At 40.7% G+C, this 26,174-nt stretch overlaps 1 protein-coding gene and 2 non-coding genes across 5 annotated transcripts in view; all 3 read right to left on the reverse strand.

Annotated features, from left to right (window-relative positions):
• CEP104 (centrosomal protein 104) overlaps window positions 1-26,174 on the reverse strand; it is a 71,535-nt gene that overhangs the window by 5,021 nt on the left and 40,340 nt on the right. For all 3 annotated transcript variants that reach the window (XM_030222082.1, XM_030222083.1, XM_030222084.1), the window contains 9 exons: window positions 25,441-25,647; window positions 24,563-24,676; window positions 23,621-23,737; window positions 22,764-22,797; window positions 16,325-16,400; window positions 13,848-13,956; window positions 6,591-6,729; window positions 3,767-3,834; window positions 1,439-1,529 (listed from right to left, as the gene is read on the reverse strand). In XM_030222082.1, the coding sequence (XP_030077942.1) occupies window positions 1,439-1,529; window positions 3,767-3,834; window positions 6,591-6,729; window positions 13,848-13,956; window positions 16,325-16,400; window positions 22,764-22,797; window positions 23,621-23,737; window positions 24,563-24,676; window positions 25,441-25,647 (955 nt within the window). The remainder of the gene's footprint in view (window positions 1-1,438; window positions 1,530-3,766; window positions 3,835-6,590; window positions 6,730-13,847; window positions 13,957-16,324; window positions 16,401-22,763; window positions 22,798-23,620; window positions 23,738-24,562; window positions 24,677-25,440; window positions 25,648-26,174) is intronic.
• Window positions 5,661-5,810, reverse strand: LOC115456934. The gene has a single exon (XR_003939959.1). It is a non-coding gene; the product is annotated as a small nucleolar RNA U109 (small nucleolar RNA).
• On the reverse strand, window positions 11,683-11,821 carry LOC115456933. Its single transcript, XR_003939958.1, has one exon. It is a non-coding gene; the product is annotated as a small nucleolar RNA U109 (small nucleolar RNA).

Consider the following 26,174-nt stretch of genomic DNA (forward strand, 5'->3'; position numbering starts at 1 on the left):
CCTCCCAAAACAAGCCACTCCTGAAGGGCAACCTGCAAAGTTGGTCCTTGGAGGTCGCATCCGCCCCATGCACAGCCAAAGTTGATGCAGAGTACCCACTGAAATCAAACACGTAAGGGTTAGATCATAAAACAAGTCTGTCAAGAAAGCCACACTAGATTCCAGCCAGGCAGAGACCGAGGAGGATGGAAGTTGCTGTATCCATTGGAGCAGTGCTCAGGACACATAACCCCCACATATAGTTTTCTGAACTTCCAGGGTCTGACGTGGAAAAAGGGATCCCCTTCTCAACAGTCTAAGGCTGGAGACCAAACCTACTGTTCTCACAAGCTCAGCCTACAAAAGCATTTTCATTTTCCCTTGCAGACTTAAAGTTAAAAAAAATATTATCAACCCATCAGTTGGACTTTTTTTTTCTCTCTAAAGGGTGAGGCTCGTGAGGGGAAAGGGGGCACGGGTCCTGGCCCCTACTCACAGGGACCCCGTAAAGCCTGTGCTAAGTGCTCCAGGGAACCAGCTCACAAGCAAGAGACCCAGACATAGAGGGGTAACCCCCTCCCTCCCAACTCAACCTGGTAGTAGACTGTGAACAGGCCTGAGGACTCAACCAGACACCAGCCAAGGCCTGGGGGGAAGTCAGGCTAGAAAATCAACAAAAAGGCAATACCAGCCTAGTTCCAGGATGCACCTCCTGTTATATCGGTGAGATCACTGGAAACTGTTTTATTCTCTACCTCCAGCTGCTGGTTTGGGGATAAAACCCACTGGTGTGGACTGGTCTAGCTGGATAACAAGGAAACTACTACCACGAGAGTGTTCTGATTTTCTAAACAGTTATCCAGGAAGGCAGACAATGATTACCTTATTGTTCATCTTGTTTCCTCTACAATCTGTCTACAATATGATGTACATCTACATTCAATCATGAAAGAAAATTAAGGTGTACATCAGAGCTTAGACCAGTGGTTCCCAAACCTAGTTCTGGAGGCACCCCAGCCAGTCAGGTTTTCAGTAGATCCATAATAAATATTCATGAAAGAGATTTGCATGCAGTGGAGGCAGTGCATGCAAGTCTCTCTCACAAATATTCATTGTGGATATAATGAAAACCTGACTGGCTGGGGTGCCTCCAGGACCACATTTGGGAACCACTGGCTTAGAAAATACATATATTACTTAACGGGAGACAACAAACCTGTAGCAATAAAAGTAGACCTGTTCTAAAAAAGTAAATCCATTTTATAATTTCTAGTTAAACACAGTTCTTTTCTCCCCTCTAAAATTGTATGTGAAAATTAACCCACCCCTTCACTGAGGCACTATTTCATTTTAAAACAGCCTCCCTTCTTTGGATAAACAAATTTCAATCCAGGTAGCCCCCTCCTGCTTAGAGAGCAGAAACACATGTACTATTTTCTTGTACAAATACCATACATACCCTGCTGAAGTGGCTGAGTTCTCTGAAGGGCTCCCGTCCTGCGCAAGTTCATCTTGCAACCATCCCTTCCCATCAGGTGAAACTTCCAGGCCTAACAAAACATGACATTGTTACACTAACGCAGAAACAATGGGCATGATTACAAGAGTAATCAAATCTGCCTATTCCCACTTCCTTGTGCAACACCAGAGTTCTCAGTTAATCTCCAGCTTTACCTTTCTCACCACTTATCCCAGGCCAAAGTTAGAAGCCAGCACGTACAAACTAAGATTTTTTTTCTTGCCTCCACCACCTCCAGAAGGGGGCTCTTCCATGCAGCCTGTAAGGATCACAACCTTTTTTTGTGAACAGATGCAGCCACTTTGGCCTACCTGTTTGTAGCTTGATATTATGAAACTGTGCGCTCACATTACACCATCCCTGATTGCATTTCACTGGTTAACTGTAGAATCACAAATTTGATACTACTACTACTTATCACTTCTATAGCGCTACAAGGCATACGCAGCGCTGTACACCATACATGAAAAGACAGTCCCTGCTCAAAGAGCTCACAATCTAAATAGGACAGACAAACAGACAGAACAACTAAGAGGTAAGGGAATTAAAGAGGTGGGGATAAAAGGGTACAGGGCAAGTGAGTAGTGGTTAGGAGTCAAAATCAGCGTTAAAAAGGTGGGCTTTTAGCCTGGATTTGAAAACGGCCAAAGACGGGGCTAGACGTACAAGCTCGGGAAGTCTAATCCAGGCGATACGAGATTCTTGTTTTGTTTTTTAAAGTATTATGTATCATTTCTCCTCTAATAGCATCTCGTTTTCATCTTCATCACACCTCAAGGTCTCTGCGATCTGCAGGATCTGGTGTATTGGATGTACCTTGCTTTTGGTTGGTTTTCTTGGAAGAGTATAGAAATTCTATTTTCTATATAAGAGGTCCTAAATTGTGAAAAACACTCCCTGGGGAATCCGCTTATTGTGAAAACTGAAAGAATTTAAGGTTAAGTTGTATGGTTAAGTTAAGGTTTAAGGTTAAGTTGAAAACTTATTTATTTCAGGAAGCTTTTGATATAAAAATGTTCTAATTTTAAAAAAGGTCTTGCTGGGGGAAGGGGAGGGGGAATTAGAGGGCGGGAGGAGAGGGGGAAGATACCAAAATGTTGTGACAGCATTGAGATGTGGAATAAGTTTCTTATTTGTATGTAAAGTTTATTTGCATTTGTTGTCAATAAAAATCATTGAAACATAAAAAAAGGTCTTGCTGGTAATTTAGAGTAAAATAAACATTTGAATTGCAGGCTTGAAGGATGCTGATGATAATATTGTATTGTGGAAATTTATCCTATTTGTCGTTAATTTGTTTTATGTCAAAGATTTTAATTATTATGTTATACTGTACTCTGCCTAGAATTTGCAAGATAGTCAGAATACAAATATAGAAATAAATAAGAGAAGTGCAGAATATAAATACAGAAATAAAATAAATAAGGGAAGTTAAACTGGGGTCTTGCAGATCTGTAGCTCTTTGCTCAAATTGCTATGCTGGCCAGGGGGAGGCAAGATGTCCTGGTGGGAAGTACTTTTATTTGGAAAAACAAAGAAAGATTTTTTGCAAGCTAATTCAGGTTTAGAATAGGGGTTAAGTAAACTGTAAGAAAAGAACACAGAGAAGGTGACAAGATGGATGACGCCAAACAAACTTCTACTGGACTCAGAAAAAAGTTCACAGCAAGTCCAGTAGAAGTTTGTTTGGCGTCATCCATCTTGTCACCTTCTCTGTGTTCTTTTCTTGGTTTCTCCATCGCGGAGGTCTGCTTTCTTCTGTGTTTGCCGTTCTTAAGTAAACTGTAATCACAATTATACCCTTAGGGTCACACTTACTCTTCATCTTAGTCTCATCGTAATACCAGCAGCAGAAATGCCAGTAATCTTATTAAAGCAAAACTAACAGATAATAGATGATTATTATTTTTTTTTTTGCTTTACATGCATGCATACAAATGCAATCTAAGATGTTTTATAACCAAAGAACCACCAAGTAAAATACACTTGAGAGAGTAGCTAAAAAAAAAACAGAATACATGCAAAAGAAAGAAGGTGAACCTTGAGATGGGATGAGAAAGATGATGAATGAATCTAGACAGCAATAAGAAACTGTCACTAACGGACAAGTGAAAAGAGTGCATTCAAAAGAAGAAAAGTGTCTGTAAGATGGGGTAGTTTTAAATTTGTAGACATTTACTAAAGGTAACCAGTGGATGCCTATCTTTGGTGGATATGAGCCATAGTAATTGACCTATGGGACACCTCAGGCCAATTCTTCCTTCTTACCTCCTCTCCAGGTGTGAAATTCTCATGGCACAGAGGACAACGATTTGCAACTTTTTCTGGTTTGGCAGCTAAGTGAAAAGAAAACAAACCCTTACTCTGCAGCACTGCCTTTGTACTTATCTGCAGACTCTCACAGTTAGCAGCTTCATTGATAGGGCTATTGGATAACACATTTAACGAAATGGGGACGGTGCTGCATAAATTTAAACTCACAAGTTGGATCGCTGAAAATATACAAATAAAGCTACTAAAATATTAACTTTATCCCTGCCATTTCTGCATTCAAATTTGAACACACAAATTATCAAGAGAGCAAATGAATACTGCTACTCTCCTGTAAATTTTTAACCCATTCTAATTTAAAAGTGGTAAACTGTGACTACATAGAAACCAATCATGACTATTGAAATTATCTAAAAACTCAGGGGGGGGGGGGGGGTCTAATGAGATTATGGGGCTCATTTTCAAAGCACTTAGCCTTCCACTTTAAGAACTTCAGCTACATCTGACCTAGCAGCTATAACAAGCCTATAATGTTTTGCCAGCTACACACGTGATTGTAGCTACTTAGTCTAGTTAATCCTCAGTGTCAAATAAGAGTAACAGACTCATGACTTCATTATGACTCAACTGACCCATATAATGGTGATGAGAACATGCAAACTGGCTTCTACAAAAAAAAAAAACAACTGCAGAAAGAGGATGAAAGGTGTTTGTGTTATTTAATGTCTTATTATAAATCTGCCTACTTAATTCAATTCATCTTCTTTTTCTTTAAGTCTCTTCCTATTGATTTTTCCACAGAATTAAGCCATACAATCCATAATAAATTGCTTTAATGAAATATACGGCCACCTGCTTGCTATTAAACATTCATTAGGACACTGCAGCACAAAGCAAACTGCATACATTACACTTTGCCAGGCCTGTACCAAGCTATAATTATGCCCTTTGTGACTCGTCCACCGATACCGCTCCCCCATCCCGACTGCCCATTTTACTACCATCAGTGAGAGGAGACAGTGGGCTGGGAGCAATGTTTCCATCCTTCCATATCTGTGCCCTGAGCAGCCACACCACTCACTCAGCCCTTGGTGCAGTGCTGCACTTTGAAACAGCAAAATAAAGCCGAGAAAGGCACAGCCAACCAAGAAAATGTAGCATTAATACAAAAATATTCCCACGCATTTAAACAACATTTCATTCCAATTTGTATCCTACCCTATGATCCTTCCCCAAAGGGCTTACAAGAGTGGAAGATCTTTTTTTGTATATGTAATGATCTACCCTGGGACACTATGGTGCTCAATTTCAAAAGAGAAAAACGTCTCAAAAGAAGCACATGGACGTTTTCTTGCAAAAACTAAGATGCGATTTTTGAAACTCAGAATTGGAACGTTTTACTCCGCAGTTTATCTAAATTGCAAAGGGACATGTTGGAAACATTGTTTTGGGTGAGACTTGGGCGGCCTTAAAATCTGGACGTTTTTAAGCGACAATGGAACAGAAAAAAAAATGTCCAGGGCAAAAAAGACTTATATTTTTATCTGGACCTGTCAGTCACAACCAAGTCAGAAAAAGGTGCCCTGACCACTAGAAGGATTAAAGGCATGACCGCCTCTTAATCCCCCAGTGGTCACTGACCCCCTCCCACTCCCCCAAAGATGCGACAGTGACAGTAGATACCTGGCTATATGACAGCTTCAGATATTATGGCACTTACAGATGCACGTGTTGAGCACAAAAACATCCTGCTAAAAACCATAAACAAACCAGAAATTTAGAAGTTTTTCTGGTTCAATTATGGCTGCGAGTTAGATGTTTTTTTTCAGACTTTTTCGGCAAAACGTCTCAATTTGGACAGAAGGGCATTTTCGACATGACGTGTTATGTGTAATGTAGGAGGTATATACTACCACTTAGTCTCTGCTCTGGGACTAGTGGCCCTGATAGCTCTGCTTTTATTCTAGCACATGTATCAACAGTCCCACTATGAAAAGTGGACCTATTCTGAAACTACAGTCATGCAGTTCTCCATGTGCATTTGTTTCAAGCTCCCAGGATTCCCAATTATAGACTTCTGCTTTAAAAAAAAAAAATGCATATACACACACCTTACCAACAAACAAAAAAGCAGAAAGGGTTAAGAGATTTATTGGAACAATACCCGACGTGGCCACGTTTCGCCCTCAGGCTGCGTCAGGGGTAAAACTAGTAGGAGTGAATCTAAAAACCTATTCACTCCTTAATTGTTCCTAAAAACAGTTCCTAAAAGTGTGTTCTCTCTTCTAGTAGAATAGGTTTTTAGATTCACTCCTACTAGTTTTACCCCTGACGAAGCCTGAGGGCGAAACGTGGCCACGTCGGGTATTGTTCCAATAAATCTCTTAACCCTTTCTGCTTTTTTGTTTGTTGGTATTATTCAGTAAGCAGTTTTTGTGCCTTTTTGGTTTTTTTTGCTTATACACACAGCTTAACATATCTGGCAGGTATAAACCAACCAAACCCCTAAACCTCTTAAAACCCAAACAAAACACAGTGGTATTAATCACGTGTATGTGGAGGCTCCCCTCCCCTTTCCCCCAGGTCAACCTGGCCTATTGAGTCCAAGTTTTGCTTCACTGTAGTATTTGGTTTCCCTGTTAAAAGTAGAACTACATCGCCAGGCATGCAACAGGGCAAAACAAGGACCCAGATCAATTTCTCCAGGTTGATCAGGGTGAGGTGGCAACTACCAGCAAACTAAAACTGAATTATGCCCACAAAGGACAAAGGTCTCCAGTAAGATCATGCTTTCTAACCCACTTTATTCTAGTGTACTCACGATTGCAAGTTTTGGCCTTAACATGTTCTGCCAGTTCTTCCCTTGGGATAGCCTCACTGCAGAACTGACATTTTCCAAATGTATCTTTTCTGTCACACTCGGTCAACAAGTGCTCGGTCAAGCTGGCTATCTCCACCACCTGCAATTCCAAAATGCAGAATGGAATCAAGGACAAGACTATCACAAAATTATGCATGAAGTAAACCTGAAGAAACAGAAGGGGTGCTAACCTAACGGAACAGAAAGCTGTTTAGACAGAAATCCAGTAATGGCATCAAATGCTCAAAATCATGTAAAGATCTTGTTCCTCTCAGAAACTTTTCATGACAGCATGAGAGCCAGATGTTTCAGAACCTGCTTTACCTTTTTTTTTTTTTGTTTGTTACATTTGTGCCCCGCGCTTTCCCACTCATGGCAGGCTCAATGCGGCTTACATGGGGCAATGGAGGGTTAAGTGACTTGCCCAGAGTCACAAGGAGCTGCCTGTGCCTGAGGTGGGAATCGAACTCAGTTCCTCAGTTCCCCAGGACCAAAGTCCACCACCCTAACCACTAGGCCACTCCTCCACTGTTGCTATTATTTGAGATTCTACATGGAATGTTGCTATTCCACTAGCAACATTCCATGTAGAAGTCGGCCCTTGCAGATCACCAATGTGGCCGCGCAGGCTTCTACATGGAATGTTGCTAGTGGAATAGCAACATTCCATGTAGAATTTCCACTAGTAGCAACATTCCATGTAGAATCTCCAATAGTATCTATTTTATTTTTGTTACATTTGTACCCTGCGCTTTCCCACTCATGGCAGGCTCAATGCGGCTTACATGGGGCAATGGAGGGTTAAGTGACTTGCCCAGAGTCACAAGGAGCTGCCTGTGCCTGAAGTGGGAATCGAACTCAGTTCCTTAGGTCCACCACCCTAACCACTAGGCCACTCCTCCACTCCACTATGCTCATCTATGACCATCAACTAAACTTCTGGTGAACTCAAGGACAAACGTACATCAAATCCTCTATGAATAAATATCTTACTACAGCAGAGGCATATTCTTCTTACCGAATATTCATTTATTCTTGTTGCACTATAGGTGAAATTTTTGTACTGATAACCTAAATCTGATAAGGAAGCATTACAAAGTAAATGATGGAGGCAATTTTCAAATTATTTGTACTTTTATTTATTTATTTTTTAACCTGCTGCCTTTGCACTAATTCTCAAAACAACAATGGTTACTTGTTAATTTTCTCTCTTTTAGGCTTAACAGACCAGTCTAGAACTTGTGGGTTGCACCTGTCAGAAAGCAGATGGAGAAAGAGACCAAAGACTCACAGGCACTAGGCAGCCTGAGGTCATCAGTATTTCGAATAGCAAAGCAGTGGTGAATAGGGTACTTTCCCTTTCTTCTGTAGATAAAATGAGTAAGAATGGTTATTTCTAAATAGCAAGACGAGAAGAAACCTCATTTGGTAAAAACTAGAACAAGTGACTCATCTTCTGATAACAGCAATGAACTGTAGCATCTGGATACATATATAAAAACTAGAAGGGTTTCTGGACTGATCTGGTAGGACTAAAGGAAAGAAAATAAGTAAGCATAATTTCTCTTTCCTTAGCATCCTTACCAGACCAGTCCAGAATTTGTGAGATGTGGCAAAGTAATTCTTAAGAAGGGTGCAACTGTAAAATTCCCACTTTAAGAACTTCCGCTACACCTGACCTAGTAGCTACAACAAGCCTGTAATGTTTTGCAAAGGTATACAGAGATGATCATGTCACTGTTCTACAAATATCATGAGAAGATAGCATCCTGGGCAGAAATCTTCTGCGCTAGCACTCCTCTTGTGAAATGCGCCTTCAAATTTATTGGAAGTTTCTTCCCTTTAAATATAGGCTGAAGAAAATCAACTCTAAGCCAGCGAGCAATAGTAACTTTAGAGGCCACTTCACCCTTCTTTGGCCTGCCAAAAAGGACTAATAACCTGCCTGTCTTCTGAAAATCAATAATTACTTCAAGGTATCCGAGGAGGGCTTTCTGGATATCTAATAAAAGAAACATTTTGAAGTCTTCCCTGCAACCTTCTCAACGGAAGGAAGGTAGAAGCAGAACTCGATTTGCTTGAGAAGCAGAACTCGATTTGCTTGAGGAAGACACTGCTTTAGGAAGAAAAAAAGGAACTGTCATAATAGAAACTCCCGCCTCAGTGGGAAAGGATCTTTGCACAACAAAGCCTGAAATTCAGAAATTCTGCACACAGAAGAAAATCACCAATAAGAATACTGTCTTACAAGTAAGGCCTTTTAACTTTGCTCTCTTAAGAGGCACATATGGAGGAAGTTCCAAAACCTCAAGAACCAAGTTTAAATTCCACTCAGGACAAGCTGAGCATATGGAGACTCAGGCTACTCCTTTAAGAAACCGAATCACATCCAGATGTGTTGCCAAAGAGGTATTGTTGAAATGTCCCCTAAAACAGCCACCTGCACTTTCAGAGAAAAAAAAAGGGCAAAGCCTCTTCAAAGAATATCCTGAAGAACAGCTAAAATGCTAGCAATGGAGGCAGTAAAAGGAAACAATGCTTGACCAGAGCACCAGGATTCAAAAATTCTCCAAATTCTAGCATATGCTGTGGATGTGGGAAATATCCAAGCTTGTAGTAATGACTTCTTCTGAACAGCCTTTATGCCTTAAAATGTGACCTCTCAAGAGCCAAGCCGTAAAACAAAAGGGAGTCAGATCTTCCATGGACTGTTCTGAAACGCCTAGCACCCACCTGGGGTTAACCTTGCAGCCACAAACACTGCTCAGGCCCACATGAACCTGGGCACGTGCTCTATACCAACACCCTCCTCCCACTGACTGGCTGGTCTCCCACTCTCAGGTTATTCCCCGGGTGATTTCTAGGACACTAGGCCATACTCCAGGGGGTCCCACAGTTCTCAGAAAGCACCCACAGACCAAGCACACAGACACTAGGATTCTTGTACAGCGCTGCGTAACCCTGGCAGTGCTATAGAAATGCTAAGTAGTAGTAGTAGTCAGTCCAAACATCAGAGCTAATAAACTGAATTTATTTATTATCATGAAAAATTTGAACAATGAACGTTTGAAAAATCAGATGGAAAAGGTACAGCAAGCAATAACAGATAACCAAAACAAGGAGGAACATTAAAACTATCTAGCATTTGTTACTACTACTACTACTTAGCATTTCTATAGCGCTACCTGAAGAGTTCAGGAAATATAGCTGCTCAAAGGGCCCCAAGTAAAGAGATCTTTCTCTCTCCACTCCCTGGCTGAGACTGGGGAAAACTGAGTACCTTCAGGCTAGATTTGGAAATCAGCTGCCCAATGGTACTGCAGATTGCCTTTCCATAAGCTTAAACTGGAAAACAGAAAGTCTTTTTGTGCAACAGCTTTAAAACTCAAAAACAAGCGCCATCTGCTGGCCAATTAGGAGAAATACACTTCATAATAGTTTTCAGGCTTAGAAACCTAGTTTCATTACATGGACCTTAAAGAAGTAGTTCCCTCCTTTGGGAAGAAGGAGAGGCTGATCTATCTTGAGCTATACGAGATCCATAAACCAAGGACTCCTGTGCCACTCCAGAGCTTCTAGAATGACTGTTTAGAGTGGTAACTGATCCTTTGAAGAATCCAACCTATCACTGGAATAAGTGGAAAGAGAGAAGCTAGCTCCACGGCAAGGGTTGTAGAAGTGCATCCAGGCCCCTGGATTCAATATTTTTCTCTCTGCTCTAATAAAGTGGCAACCTGGCATTGACTTGTTGCCATAGGATCCATCACCGGCTTGCCTAGAAGGAATACTTCAGGAGACAATTACCACTCTCCTAAATCTAAGGTTTGTTTGTTGAGAAAACTGCTTGGGTGTTTTGAACTCCAGCAATATATGCTGTGACAAGGTTTAGAAGGTTATGTTCCACCCAAGATCGCCACCAGTCCCACTTCCTTCACTACAGCTGCACGTCTGGTTCCTCCTTGTTTATGTAGTCTACTGCATCATATTATCGGAGAATACTCTGAAAGCTTTGCTCTTCACTATCTAGTGTAAGGGTTGGAGTTCTAGACAAACTGCTCCGAGTTACAAATGGTTGATTGACTAGGATACTTCTGTTTGAGACCAAGTACCTTGTGCACCTGGTTACATAAGAACATAAGAGTAGCCATACTGGGTCAGACCAATGGTCCCATCTATCCCAGTATCCTGTTTCTAACAGTGGACAAGCCAGGTCACAAGTACCCGGCAGAAACCCAAATCGTGGCAACACTCCATGCTACTACTCCCAGGGCAAGCAGTTGCTCCCCCATGTCTGTAACAATAGCAGACTATGGACTTTCACTCTAGGAACTTGTCAGAGACACTGCTGCAAGTTTGAAAAATTACCATCATTTATCTGAGCACCTCTGTGAACTACCAGTAAGAAGAAAAACCATCTCCACAGTTCAGATATAGGGACTCCCTGTACTCACAAACCAATGCAGAAAAGAAATACCTAGCTCCAGACAATTTTTTTTTCTAAGAGAACGGAGCACCCCTTTCCTGAGATGGTTTCCGGTTCTCTAACTGGACCAGAAGTTCCCCTCAGAGACTAGTCTAGAAGTTGCATGGTCTGTCCATTATCATCATCTAATGGCGAGATAGAAATATGCTGAATTGTGCCCTTATAACGGCACAGCCCACGGGTCTTTGGTCTCTGTCTCTATGTGCTGGCTGAAGTACACAGTCCATAAATTCTGAATTGGTCTGGTAAGGATGCTAAAGATTTTTTCTTTGAAAATTGCCATTGATAAAAAGTAAAGACAGTCACTTGAACTTGTTTTTTTCCTGCAGGTAGAGGTTTGCCTGATAGAAGTACTTATGTAACACTAAAAATGAGATTTACATGCATATTTATCCACCCCTGAACCAAATAGGCCTCCAGAAATGGTGAAAAGTCCATGAACTCTTTAACAAAATAATTTTAAGGCACAATTTTCAGACAGCCCATCATGTAGGTAAAATGCTTTTTACGTAGAGAAGTCACTTTGAAATCAGTATACTGTATCTTTGCAGTGTATGACAAGCATTTGCAAAATGTAGGAGCAATATACTACCACTCAGTCTTTGCTTTATGACTGGTGGCCCTGATAGCTCCATCTTTATTCTAGCACACAACTCAACAGTCCCACTCTAAAGCAAGTAGGCTTTTTCCTAAGTCTACACTCATGCAGACTCAAAAATACACTTGTGTGCTTCCACCACTACTACTACTTAACATTTCTAAAGCGCTACCAGGGTTACGCAGCGCTGTACAATTTAACAAAGAAGGACGGTCCCTGCTCAAAGGAGCTTACAATCTAAAGGGCAAAAAGTGCAGTCAATCAAATTAGAACAGTCTAGATTTCCTGGACAACAGGATGTTTGTTTCTGTAGGGACAGTCCATATTCATTGACGATGGTACCAACTGAAATACTATTCTACTACTACTACTACTAACTAACATTTCTAAAGCGCTACTAGGGTTACGCAGCGCTGTACAATTTAAACATAGAAGGACAGTCCCTGCTCAAAGAGCTTACAATCTAAAAGACAAGAGAACAATCTAAAGACAAGTGTACAATCTAGAGGACGAATTAATCTGATAGGGTGGATAGATTGGGGGATTCTATATTTCTCAAGCGGTTAGGTGCCGAAGGCAGCATTAAAGAGGTGAGTTTTAAGCAGAGATTTGAAGATGGGTAGGGAGGGGGCAAGGCGTATGGGTAAAGGAAGATTGTTCCAGGCATAGGGTGAGGCAAGGCAGAATGAGCGGAGCCTGGAGTTGGCAGTGGTGGAGAAGGGTACTGAGAGAAGGGCTTTGTCCTGTGAGTGGAGGTTACGGGCGGGAACATAGGGGGAGATGAGGGTGGAGAGGTAGTGAGGAGCCGCAGACTGAGTGCATTTGTAGGTAAGGAGGAGGAGCTTGAATTGTATGCGATATTTGATCGGAAGCCAATGAAGTGACTTGAGGAGAGGGGTGATATGAGTATATCGGTTCTGGCGGAATATAAGACGTGCAGCAGCGTTCTGAACGGATTAGTAATGGTTGAGAGTGGTTCTGACCTCTCAAAGAATTTCAGAAGCCACCCGGAGGGGCCAATGCCATTTACCTTGTGTTTTCCAAGATGACTGTTTTTCACCTTTGCCAAACATCATTTGGACCAACTACCTGGTTTTACTAGGTTGGGACAATGCTAGTTCAGTTTGTCTTTTGCCCTAACCAGAGAATGAGATTCAATGGTTAAACTGAAAACAGGACTAACAAAAATTAAACAGAAGGTATTAAAAGCAGTATTTGCTGTGTTACTAGCAACTTTCCCTTTTTTTTTTCCCAGAGCCAGAGTTAGAGCTCATGTTGATGTGCAGTATATCAGACTGTATCCTCCCACTCTACTGCTATATCTTATTTTTGAACCACTTAGCAAGATAGGTAAAATAAAAAAAACAAAACAAAAACCTGGTCCCTGGGAAATTAGAGAACCTAGTAAAAATCCACAGAAAGGAAATGAGGTTGTCTGAGAAGTTTGTTTATTAAAATATTTGATATACTGCACTTTTTAGCAAGAGGATCATAGCTGTTTACAGTCAATAAAAAATAAACAACAAATAGAAAAGAATGCCAGCAAAATGATAGTAAAGAACATGCAACTAAGCTTTAAAAGAGTAATAAGTAAACAAATAGAGTGCACTGGGAGTTTCTCAATGATCCCAGGACTGACAGAGAGAAACCTGGTAAGATGTCAAAAGGACGTTGGAAAAAAAAAAAAAAAAAAACGTTTTAAAGATTTAAACTTAATAAAGGAAGCTTCTGAATGAATATCCGGAGGGAGATCGTTCCAAAACTTGGGGGCCACAAAATAAAAAGCTGACTTTCGGATGGAAGAAAGGATCATAAAGTCTGTTCTGCCCTTGTATATGTAATGCTATGAAGCTGATACTGAAACGTACCATTCAATTATTTTGCTCTGAAGAAATGTATTTCAGCAGAGTCTATTTTCCAACACCACAACTGTGTCTTAGCAATAAGTCTTGAAGCTCTAAGTGGCCAACGCTCTCCCCCTTTTAAAGAATCCATGTTTAGAAGTCTGTAGGATTGGCTCTGAAATCAAGAGTCTTCTGTACCCATGAGAGAAGCTACACTTATAAAAGTTATCAAATTACTTACAGTCCAACCAAATGAATTAAGCTTCTTTCTAGGCTTTGGTACAATGGCTTACCTGCTTACAATGTTCACATCTTTTTAACATAGGACAGTGCTTCCAGTAGTGAAGGTCCAAACCCTCCTCAGTGAAAGATTCATCTCTTTCTCCACAAAAGATACATAATCTACAGAAAAAGGGAGAACAAACATAAATAAAATCCATAACTTGGTGTCACAAAATACCTAGCTACCCCACGGCCACTTAGAGGATCTATCCCCAGCACAGTTTAGGTCCACCTGCACCTTGTGCTCTACACTAGCACCCTCCTCCCACCAACTGGGTCACCACCACCTCTGGGTGAGTCTCCCGCTCTCAAATTATCCCCAATGATTTCTAGGTTACTGGCGCCACACTCCCAGTGGTCCCACAGTTCCCAGAAAGAACTCACAGACCCAACACACAAACCACCAGGATTCTTTATCAGTCCAGACAGAGAAGCAATAAACTAAATATTGTTCACAGTCTTTTAAAAATCGAACAGTGGAACAAAATAGTGCAATCAGCAAACAATAACAGGTAACTGAAATATGGATCAATTATAACACTAACTAAACATTTGTATAATGTCTAAACAGCACCTGGGACCTGGGAAGATCAGGACATATAATTCACCAAGCCTCAGAAAAAAGATCTGTCTCTCTTTTCTCCCGGGTCAAGACTGAAGCAACAGTCAGCAACTGCTGGGTAATTTCAAAATCCAGGCCAATCAGAGCCTAGTCAACAAGTTTTAAAAGTATACTGCTCACAGTACTGTAGGTTCACTTCTTCACTGAATCTACAGTAGCAGGTAAAAGAGGGCATTCACTTTTATATAACAGCTTTAACAGAAAACATGCACCGCCTGCTGGCTAAACTAGAGAAATGCACTTCATGGTTTAATAAAGGCAATACACACTGTTCTGTCACACTTACCATATAGATGCTACACTTTTTTTAAAAATTGGTTTCCATATTTTATCACTTTTCTGCTTCACTCAAATATGAAACAAAAAGTCAGCTTGAGCAATGAAATTCTTTACCCTTTTGCCCCCTCCCCCAAGTATATTTTTATTTTTAGCTATATTGCACCTCATACTAGTACTGGGACCAGTTACACTCTCCCATTAGTGTGGCACTCCAGAACAGTCCTATTGCATTATGGGGAGAAACTGCACTAGAATCCAGCAAGTGGAAATTGGGGAATCGCCACACAATGCAGAACTGGCAGATTATAAACAAACCTACCGCCAGTAGCTGGCACCATCACTGCAACAGCATGTAAAGATACACTATTTTAAAAAACAAAACTGATAACATGCTCCTAGAGAACTTTTTCCTCCTCTTGGTAAGAGAATTTAAGGAAGGAAATTTTCTAAATATCTGCAATTTATAATCTCTCTTTTTACTAATCCTTTCAAACTGCCAACAATATAAATTTCAACTCTACTTAGGGATTCCAACCAGTCAGGAATTATTATACATTTCTTGTGCAACTGTGGGTTGCGGGGGTGGGGGGAAGTGCATTACATCCAGCTGTAAGCCAGCCTCTCTACATGTGACTTGGCATGGATTGACTTACATGCAGAAGGCTATCTGACCACATCATTCTGGCAACACATTGAGCCAAGCAGAAAGACTGACTTTTATGAGTATGACGATCATTCTAAGGACAACGTAAAAGTGAAGAAAGTAGGCCTACCACAAAGATCACATGTGAGATCCTACTACGTTCCTATAAAGTTCATCATTCCATGTATGTGTCTATATTCACTAGTGAATTTATAAAGGGTATTTTCCTCACCAGAGGAGAATGATGGAATACCTTTGCTAAATTAGACTAAATTCCACTAAAAATCTGCATCAAGTTTTCTATTAACATTTCTGTTTTTCTTACTATCCATTAGAAAGACTCTGGTTTCTTTCCAATTCATAGGCAGATTACATATCTATGTCGCAAGCACTCCTGGATCACCATTAGCTCTTTCCATGAAGCACTATAATAGAACCTACAATCTTGTAGTATTGTAATTATTTTATACATCTTGTTTGTTTTGCAGAACCCTTGTGTTGTCTCTGCAGTTCCGCACAAATGTGGAGAGTATTATGTATATTGATGGTGCATGCTAAACGCAAGAGAACATTTATTATGAGTGGAGGAGTGGCCTAGTGGTTAGGGTGGTGGACTTTGGTCCTGGGGAACTGAGGAACTGAGTTCGATTCCCACCTCAGGCACAGGCAGCTCCTTGTGTCTCTGGGCAAGTCACTTAACCCTCCATTGCCCCATGTAAGCCGCATTGAGCCTGCCATGAGTGGGAAAGCGCGGGGTACAAATGTAACAAAAAAAATTATAAGAAACAGCACTCATGGCACTAGGTTCATATAGCAAACTTACCAGCAGCCCATGAGTGACTTAAGCTGAATTTGTACATTAAAAAAAACAACAACTCTTGCATGTGTGAATGTTTTACATTTGGAAGGCAACAGATAGAAGAAAAAAAGTGGAATATGCTTACTTATCTAAGTAATTTGTAACTGAAGACTGATCGTCTGCATTTTCTAAGGGTGAAGCGATGGTTGTTGCCTTTCCGCCTAAACAAAAACAACAGAACACATTAAAAACAAGATAGGTTTTTAAATATTTTTGTACTTAAAATGGTAATCAACTATGCAAAACAAAGTCTAATTATGAAAGACGATGCCCAGTGTATTATAATCGGGGCTTTGTTTTTAGGCATTTATAAATACATACATTTAGAAAATTTCCAGCTAACTAGGCATTCTTTGAGTAGGGGCGTGGGAAACCTCACCTTCTTTCACAGACTGCCCCCTAGCACTAGGGGGTCAGAAGCTGCCATTTTGGAAGATGGAAACACAGGACACAGAAGTGAGTGGGTATTGCTCCTACCTTCCAACATTTAGAGCTGAGTGGGGAGGGGTGAACCACCAGGGTCATTTTTGTGGGGTCAGGGGAGGGGGCTTGATGGTGTATTGGGTAATCTGAGGTGAAGTGCCACACTTCAGATCACCCTTTTGCCCCTATGCTGTATCTTTATTTCACAATGTAAGAAAAAGGATGGTAAACAAAATAATAATAATATTGTGTGGAAGGGGTGACTCTCAGTTATCTAAGCTTTGACGCTACCAACGTCTGAAGCTTACTAGGACAACAAGAATTCTGCACAATATAATTTAATGCTCTAGCATTTGGTGCCTAGATACATGCTCGAGTGCACCTATTCCGTGTGCGTGTGTGATAGTGAAATAAATTGAAACCATCCAAAACTGAATAAAGTGTCCCCAAAACAAGCAAGAAAAAAAACCTCCAATTTAAATTGAAAAACAATATTTAAAATTAAAAAGTCCAAAGTACTTATCTTAAATTCCAAAATAATTTTTGAAAAACCACAAACTCTCCAAATTTCCTGTGCCATAATTTAAGCCCATTCCTTGTTCTTTCCTCAGTGGGGATAAGAGAACTAGTCATTATCTCCACTGTAATCCCCCCTTTATGCATTTACAGTATTAATATCATGTCCCCTTCAGTTTTTGATTCCCAGGCCAAATAAATTCATACCCTTCAACTTATCTTCATAGGTCATACTAGCTAGGTCTCTAAGCATTTATGTTTCTCTCCACCGAACTAGCTTTAACTTTACCACTTACCCTTCTTGAAAGTTGAAGCCTAAAAGCCTTACCAACATAGAATGGAGTAGCAGAATTACCTCACACACATCTACTACTACTACTTAGCATTTCTATAGCGCTGCCAGGGTTATGCAGTGCTGTACAAGTTTAAACATGGGGAAGGACAGTCCCTGCTCAAGAGAGCTTACAATCTAAAGGTTACAAACTATGTAGTCAGTGTAGGTATCATGAATGGGGAAGGTGGTTAGGCGCCAAAAGCAAGGGAGAAGAGATGGGCTTTGAGTAAGGACTTGAAAATGGGCAGGGAGGGCGCATGGCGTATGGGCTCGGGAAGTCTGTTCCAGGCATAAGGTGATGCGAGGCAGAAGGGGTGGAGTCTAGAGTTAGCGGTGGTGGAGAAGGGTACAGATAGGAGTGATTTGTCCTGAGAGCGGAAGTTACGGGTGGGAACATACGGGGAGAGGTAATGGGGGGCTGCAGATTGAGTGCACTTGAAGGTCAATAGGAGAAGCTTGAACTGTATACGGTAACGGATCCGGAGCCAGTGAAGCGACTTGAGGAGAGGGGTGATATGAGAGTATCGGTTCACACGGTAGATAAGACGTGCGGCGGAATTTTGGACAGATTGAAGGGGGGATAGATGGCTAAGCGGGAGGCCAGCGAGAAGAAGGTTGCAATAGTCAAGATGAGAGGTAACGAGCAAGTGGACATCATACGTAAGCTCCCTCCTTGCACAAGGATCTTATCTTTGATATTTCATATGCCAAGAGATAAGCTTTTCTGGTATGTTCCAAGATGACAGCTAAGGTCCAATCACAGGCTTTTACTGCTGATTCCATCTTTTGAACACACTGGAAATGTTATCTACCAATCTAGAGCATTTTCCTGTGTTAGTATCTGTTCTTTCAAACAGACTACTCTGTGAAATCAGACATAAATCTTATAATTTGCAGTTCAGGAAACTGCTGAAGTTCTGGTTGTTTGTGTAATTGTAGATCTGATGCATGATTGACCGTATGAACTGTTTTATTGATTTTCCTGTACACTGTATTGGACAGCTTTGTGCTGGGATTGCAGCTTATAGATCTGTAAATAAACCAATCAAATACTGGTGACAACAATTCAATGTACTTAAAAACAGAGATGACAGTTCATTCAAAGAGAAAAAAGGTTGCAAATGAAACCCAATAAAAATCGTACATCAGAAAAAAGCCTACTCACAAATGAGGGATTTCATTAGTATAGCTGTTATGCTGGGACCAGAACACCATGTTTTAAATCAACCAGCCAGACATGATCATTCATGAACAAAATAAATAACCCATCAATAAACAAAAACTGTGCTTCCTAGTTTCAGTTCAAAAAAAGGGGAGAGGCACATACAAAGTTTAAAAAAAGGCCAAAGAAAGGATACAACTGATGCCAAACTGCATCAACATAGTCATCAACTCGCTAGGTATGTTTAAATCTGTTTATTAGTATAGTCAATAAACAAACAAACAAACAAGAAACAACAAAACAAGTCAAGCAGAACTGGGAACATTGATACATCAATCAAGTAAGAATGAAGAGGAACTTTGTGTCTGATAGCCCCCCTGAAAGACAAAACATCTTTCCCAAAATGAAGTCAACACCCCCTACATCAAACCATCCACACCCCTACAAAAACAGACAAAAATAATTTTTTAATTCAAAATGACAAAATATTCAAAATCAGACTGCAGGATCTGAGAAAAAAAGGAATGTATATTAAGAACCCCACACTGCTTTTTACGTTTTAAGGACACTCCCACCCTCTGTTTCTCAATCAACATAATATGGTGAAAACAGTTACACCAATTCCAAAACGAAGGAGGGTGAGGAACAGTCCAAACCTTTAAAATAATCTCTTTACCCAAAAGGGATGCCTTGAAAATAAGTAGATGACCACCCTCACTTTGCAACAAAAATATTTCACATTTAGCCAACACAAGACCCATTGCTGATAATGGTATCGGGGACCACAAAAAGCATTCTAAATAATGGACTACCTTGGACCAAAAAAAATTTTGAATCTTGGGACACACCCAAAAGGTGTGAAAAAAGGAACTAAGCTGCTGATTATATTTTATGTCAATGCCACCCATAATAAAAATTGTGTTTGAGAGATAAAGGCCTGATAAAAGTAACCTAAATTGGCATTCACGCAGATGTGCTGCTACAACCAGAGTTGGAATCCTATCAACCAGTCTACTGATATCAACAGAGACCAAAGACCTCTGCAAATCCGCCTTCCACTTAGCCAATAGAGCAGAGGTATTTCTAGAAGGAAAAACAGCCTTACAAACATTAAAAAAAAAAAAAAAAAAAGACAGTCACCATCTGCTGGTCAAACAAGAGAAATGCACTGGGGAACAAATATGTCGTACATTCACTTAAGAAATCACACACATAAGTCCCCTGTTTCATCACAGTCATACGATATTAAAATCGCCACCTAGAATAATATTATCGTTCACATACGGGAGCACAACATCAAGCAATCTAGCAAAGAAAAGTCATCATAAGTGTTGGGCGCATACACATTACATATTAGAGAATGTTTAAAAGATACTTTGCCCAAGACAAAGTGGCCCTCCGGATCCTAAGCCACCAAATTTATCTGGACATCCAAAACAAAATAAGGACTCCAGCCCTCCTCCAAACAGCAGGAGACTCTACAAGACAGCCCACCCACCATTTCTGAAATTTCTGATGTTCCGGTGAGGAGAGATGTGTCTTTTGCAGCATAGCAATGTCCACCCGTTTCCTATTCAAGCACTGCAAAATCTTCTGACGTTTAATAGGAGATGTCACCCCTCCTACGTTCCAAGAAGATAATTTAGGACTCAAGAGTCAACCATCTGTATCCTGTAAAAACTCAAGAATAAATAAGAGCGTGAGGACTGTCCCAGCCAGCGGACTCTCTAAGCTCCCAAGCATGTGAAAAAAAGAACCAAAATGCATCAATTGGACCCCCATTAAAAGCATTACAAACAAAAAAGAAAACAAGAAAAAAACTCCAGTGCACAAACTAGCCAAAAAGAAAAAACACAAAATAAACCGCCCTTCCCTCCCACCCCACCCAGTACCATCTCCTCCCAAAAAGAAGTACTAACCGCCCTACCACGTGGGTGAAGATCAATGTGAGAAACAACTCCTCCTGTTCCTCACCTCCTCAGAAAAGAACATAAACTCTGTAAACTATAATTCCCACCTAACGAATAAAGCACAAATATACAACACAGTTCAGAGTCATATGTTAAAATAAGGTAGGCGAAGAGAAAAAAAAAAAATCTCCAAGCCTTCAATATAAGCAAAATCAGAGAAATATGCAACCATGTCTATGTTGGGAATCATATAAGGGCAGCATCAGTACCCCCCCCCCCCCCCCAACCAAAAAAAAAGAATAATCATCTCATCAGTGGAAGCGTAAATAGGCCTCCCTCCAAGGGGTGAAGGCTCCAGAGAGACTCTGGCTCAAACTATCCCAGATTTCCAATCATATAGAGAATAGCCAAATATGCAGTAAGGACTAGCGTCAGCCAGTTGGTTCCGGCAGCTTTTCAGCAAATTGAAAGAGCTTTAGCTGCCTGAGAGAAAAGACCCACACGATGGACCCAAAGCTTAGCGGGATACAAAAACGTAGAGAGCCCAGCAATTGGATAGTCTGGAGAATCTCCTGTTTGTGATCATAGTTCAAAACTTTCAGAATAATCGTGCAGGGATGGTTGTCAGATGATTTAACTGTGCCTAGTTGATGAGTCCACTTAATCCTTAAAAGGCCTGCTGCAGTGGTCAGCTTCAGTTCCTGCGACAGCCTGTACTCAAAGAACCTCCGCAACGCCGAATCTTTAATGGCCTTGGGGATTCCAATCAGCTGAAGATTACACCGCTGAAAGTGGTTCTCCAAATCATCCACCTTTTCCTCCAGTTTGTTCAATTTAGATTGCAAGTGAAGTTGCCGAGCTTCCTGCTGAGGAAGTTTGTCCTTGACATCAGAGAAATGCTGTTGATATTGAGCTCTAGCTGCCCGTCCACGGAACCAAGCTTTGTGTAAATCTACAGAAGCTGAGATTCAATAGGAGACAGCAAAGCCTCCTTGACCTCCGTTGCTATTTCGGCGACCCACACGGAACTAATAGAGGCAGGTCCAGCAGTCTTTTCATCTGCCATCTTGGTGTCGCCAGTCTACATTCAATCCCGGTCCCTTTGTGGGATTTTAGACGCCATCTGTGCTGATAAATTTATTTATTAGGATTTATTTACCACCTTTTTGAAGGGATTCACTCAAGGTGGTTTACAGTAAATATCATAAAAGCACCCCTCGGAGGTTCAGACAGCTTCCCAAAACAGTAAAGATACTTCAGGTGGGTAAATGCCGATAAAGGAGACAGATGTTACCCTCGAAGCCTAGGAGCTGTTCTCACCAAAGTCTGCTTTTTAACTCGGCATCATGTGACCCTCTATCAAAGGAACAGAACGTCTTGTTCCTATAATGAGAATCACATGACCTGTTTTGTAACAAATCCTAGGTCATCATGGGAACAAGCATGACTGATGGGGAGCACCATGAAAGATGACAAGGAATAGTTAGGGAGGTTGGATGCCAGAAAACGGCCCTGTTACCAAATAGAAATATTCTGTTATCAAAGTCATCCCAGCTCGATTCTCCCACTTGTTGCTCCGACTAATGCTGCTGTATTACTTGACACATAGTTGGTTAGCCACGTCCAGCAAATCTTGCAGGAATTCCCAACTCTACCAATCCAGCATCCGTGCATCAAGATCTATGCCTATATGTGCCAATTTGGAGAGTTCACATTTCAACTCAGATGTGGTTGGTGGTATATCAAAGTGGTTTACAATATGTGACCATCTCTGAGAAAAGGTGACACAACGCAGAAGATCCAAAATGTTGAGAATGGCCGATTATCCATAAGCAGTCTGAAAAAGTTACATGTTTGAACTTCTAGAACTTTTCTTTTTAACTTCTTTTCACTAGAATGGGGTTTTAACTGTTTTATTACAAACTGTTTGCTCTAACAGAATTCATTAAAAGCTCATTTTTTTTGGTTTCGGGTGACTTTAATCACTTTTTCCCCCAGAGATGGTGTAATGTAGACATGACTATGGTGGGTGAGTTTCGGTATAGTAGGCTGTTGGCAAGGTCCCACTGGAACAAAAGCTGGGGAGCGATTCAGGAAGGGAATGAAGAGGAGAGTTATACCACTTAAATGTCATTAACATCAGAAAAATTACAACAGGATTTGCAGCTGGTCTGCTTACCAAATTTTGATTTCTGTCCATCTGCTTCTTTCTCCTTTGTTTAAAAAAAAAAAAAAAGAAGAGAAGAGAAATTCAGTGTGGTAAATTCCAGTTAGTGTTTGTGTTGTGACAGTTTGAATAAATTTGTGTGCCTCTCATAGTTGCAAGTCACTACGTTATTCAATCCCTGTGAAAGGCAGATGGCTTGTGTAAAATGAGAGTGGGAGAGAGAAATCTGAAGATGGGATCTGTTGCCTGTGCTGAGGATTAGTAGAAGGTGGATTTTAGCAGTGACAGCTGAACAGAGGTGTATTTTTGCCCATAAAATGATTGAGAAAAAAAAAGGACCAAGTATTGTTAGCAGCCTCCAAGGTGAGGGCTTCCTAGCTACTGCATAATAGTGCTACCTAGTGACCAGGCTTAGGGCACTGGTTAACCACTAGTCATGATGGCTGGATGAAACGGGAAGAAGATGTAAGAAAACGGTAACTGGTGCCTACATTTCCTGCAAGTAGAAATTTGCTGGGAAAAGTGTGAAGATTTAAAAAAAAAAAAAAAAAAAAAAAAAGTAATCTACAAATGTTATTTTCCTTCCCAAACCTATACATACATACCCTTGGAAGTACCCCTCATGGAACTAAAAAGTATGCACAAACTTTCAGTCAATTAACACAGGTAAAGAACTTTTTAGATGTGTAAGTTGCTTTGACAACCATTTTCTACATTTCAAGAATTAGTATAAGCCAGAAATAAACTTGTAACATTCCAAAAAGTGCAGAGGATAAAGAAAAAGGTAGAAGGAAAGACTCTGAGTAAAGTACTCGGTGCAAAGTTGCTGTGTGTTCAAGTTAAGAGTGTAATTAAAAACCAGTCTAAACCTTCCCTACGGGACCCTCTGCCTGGTTTTCCTTTAATGTGGCCAGCTGTTCATGAAGAGCTCTGGTCTCCTCTTTCTTCTGCTTTTCAGATTCTTCCATAGCTGTTTTTTTCTGCATCTGTAATGGGAAAAACCCCAAACAAGAATTTAAAAAGTGACTATTAACATGCATTTGCCAAAATTTTGAGGAATGTATTTGAAAATAGAAGCGGGACTGGAAGTGTATACTTTCAGCTTCGTAGAGGAGATACATTTATATTTATTACATTTGTACCCCGCACTTTCCCACTCATGGCAGGCTCAATGCGGCTTACATATTGTATACAGGTACTTATTTGTACCTGGGGCAATGGAGGGTTAAGTAACTTGCCCAGAGTCACAAGGAGCTGCCTGTGCCTGAAGTGGGAATTGAACTCAGTTCCTCAGGACCAAAGTCCACCACCCTAACCACTAGGCCACTCCTCCACTTCTACAGTTTTCCTAGAATTGTCCTCCTGAGACAGCTAACTGGAGGCTCTTTCTCTGCACAGATCTGACTTAAATTTAGCATGGTTTGTCAACAACATTTCAGGCAAATCCATGCATGAACAAACAGAAGGAGAGACAAGGCAAAAGCAACAGGAGCTTAGCAATGCTGTATTAATAATTTAGCATTAAATTCCAGAGTCAAATATCAATGTGCAATACACCACATATGCAGCGGATAGTTATTGTCCCATAAAGCTGTAGGAAGGACTTCATTCTATTACTGGTAGTATAGGCACACATTCAGTTGCCGAAGAGCAAAAGTGCCTGAAATATAAGACAGACACGGGTGGCTACAATAAGCTTCCAGCAATCTGTGGTATACTAGGGCTAAAATGGGAAGCCGTAGTTGGAGGTATAGGCAAGAGTACGTGTTGAATGTAGAGTTTCATATGTAAGTGCACAGTTCGTCTCACACCTTCCCAGTCTGAACTTCTGTCTGAATCTTTAATGCAGCCAGCTGTTCTTGAAGTGCTCTGATTTCCTCCTTCTTCTGCCTCTCAGCGTCATCTACTGCTGCCTTCCTCTGTGCCTGTTTAAAAATAAAATTAGGCACTTGTTTATCGTATTTTCCAATTGAAGAGGTGACAGCCTGTTAAGTATATATTTTTCTTAAAAGCCATTTATTCAAAAGTATACAACATTTGGTGAAAAGAAATTCTCTTAATGTTGGATTGAGTTCTTGAAAATAAAACTTGCATTTATCTAGAAAACTAGTAAAAAAGCCCCGTTTCTGATGCAAATGAAACGGGGGCTAGCAATGTTTTCTTCTGTGTGCATGTGGGAGTGTGTGTGTCCCTGCCCTCTGGCCTCTCTCCCCTCCCCCTTCTGAGTCCTTCACTGTTACAGAGCCAGGGATTTGATTTCGTGCTCTGCTGTTTTCCTTCACTGACTGTGTTACAGAGAGGGCGGGGCAGACACTCATAGGGAAACCGGATATCTCGCCCCCTTCACACTTCCGGCTGGAGGCTTCATAGAACGTTGGTGTTGCCTTTTATATAGAGAGAGATAGTTCTCCCTACTTGATGGATTTGATTTTAGAATTCACCTCTTTCAACTGTTGAAAAATAGGCCCTTAAAGATCATTGAATATTTTAGTCCTAGGACAAAAATACTGACTTTCTAGATGAAATCAAAAGTCAAAATTAATATTTTCAATTATTATAAAGTTTGGTGGTATGACAAATAAAACTTCATCTTGCTGGGATCGCTTACTATGCAGTGTCTGGATTAAACAAGTTCTACATTTCATCTTTTTCCTTCCATTTCACACTGGAAGTTACTCCTGCCATTTACCTTTATTTCGGAGTTGGTAGGTCTGCCGTCTATTTTGGCAAATCCATCAAAGAGGGTTTTGTACAACACATTCTTGCGTGTGGTGGCATCATCCGGAGGGAGGTATTCCAATATGCAGTGCTGATGCTGCTTGTACATGTCGAGGATGATCCGGACAGCTGCTTCGCGGACTTCAAATGCCGAGTGCTCCAACGCCCGGGTGGCAAACTGAAACCAAAGCATACTGCAATGGAAACTTGCCCTCAAGAAAAATAATGAAGACTATCCTGGCAATTCTATAACCAGGCGCACGCAGTTATGCACACCTTGTATAAGTAGCGCTTTAACTGGCACATGCGTGTTCAATCATTAACATTTGCAATGTGGTTTACTTAAGCTGTTCTAAGTCTACTTTCAAAAAATTTCAGACCATTCAGAATGTAGTAGCTAGACTGATGTGTTCAGTGCATAAGTATAATTATACAACCCTTATTAAGTTACACTGGTGAAGGTAGAATTTAAAATTTGCATGATAATATTCAAAATCCTATATGGCCATTCTCCAGCCTATATGACATTCTCTGTATAATTATCATCTAGGGGTGAGTCTCAATGTCTTAGAAAGCAGATGATGTGTTTTCTGACGTTGTCTAAAATTAAAAAAAAAATTTTTTACATCTACAATTTCGCACCAAATGGTTAAGGTTTGGCATTCTTTGTCTTCTACTGTAAGAAGGATTCATAACTATGGTATT

Source organism: Microcaecilia unicolor, chromosome 13, assembly GCF_901765095.1.
Source record: "Microcaecilia unicolor chromosome 13, aMicUni1.1, whole genome shotgun sequence".
Taxonomy (NCBI): Eukaryota; Metazoa; Chordata; class Amphibia; order Gymnophiona; family Siphonopidae; genus Microcaecilia; species Microcaecilia unicolor.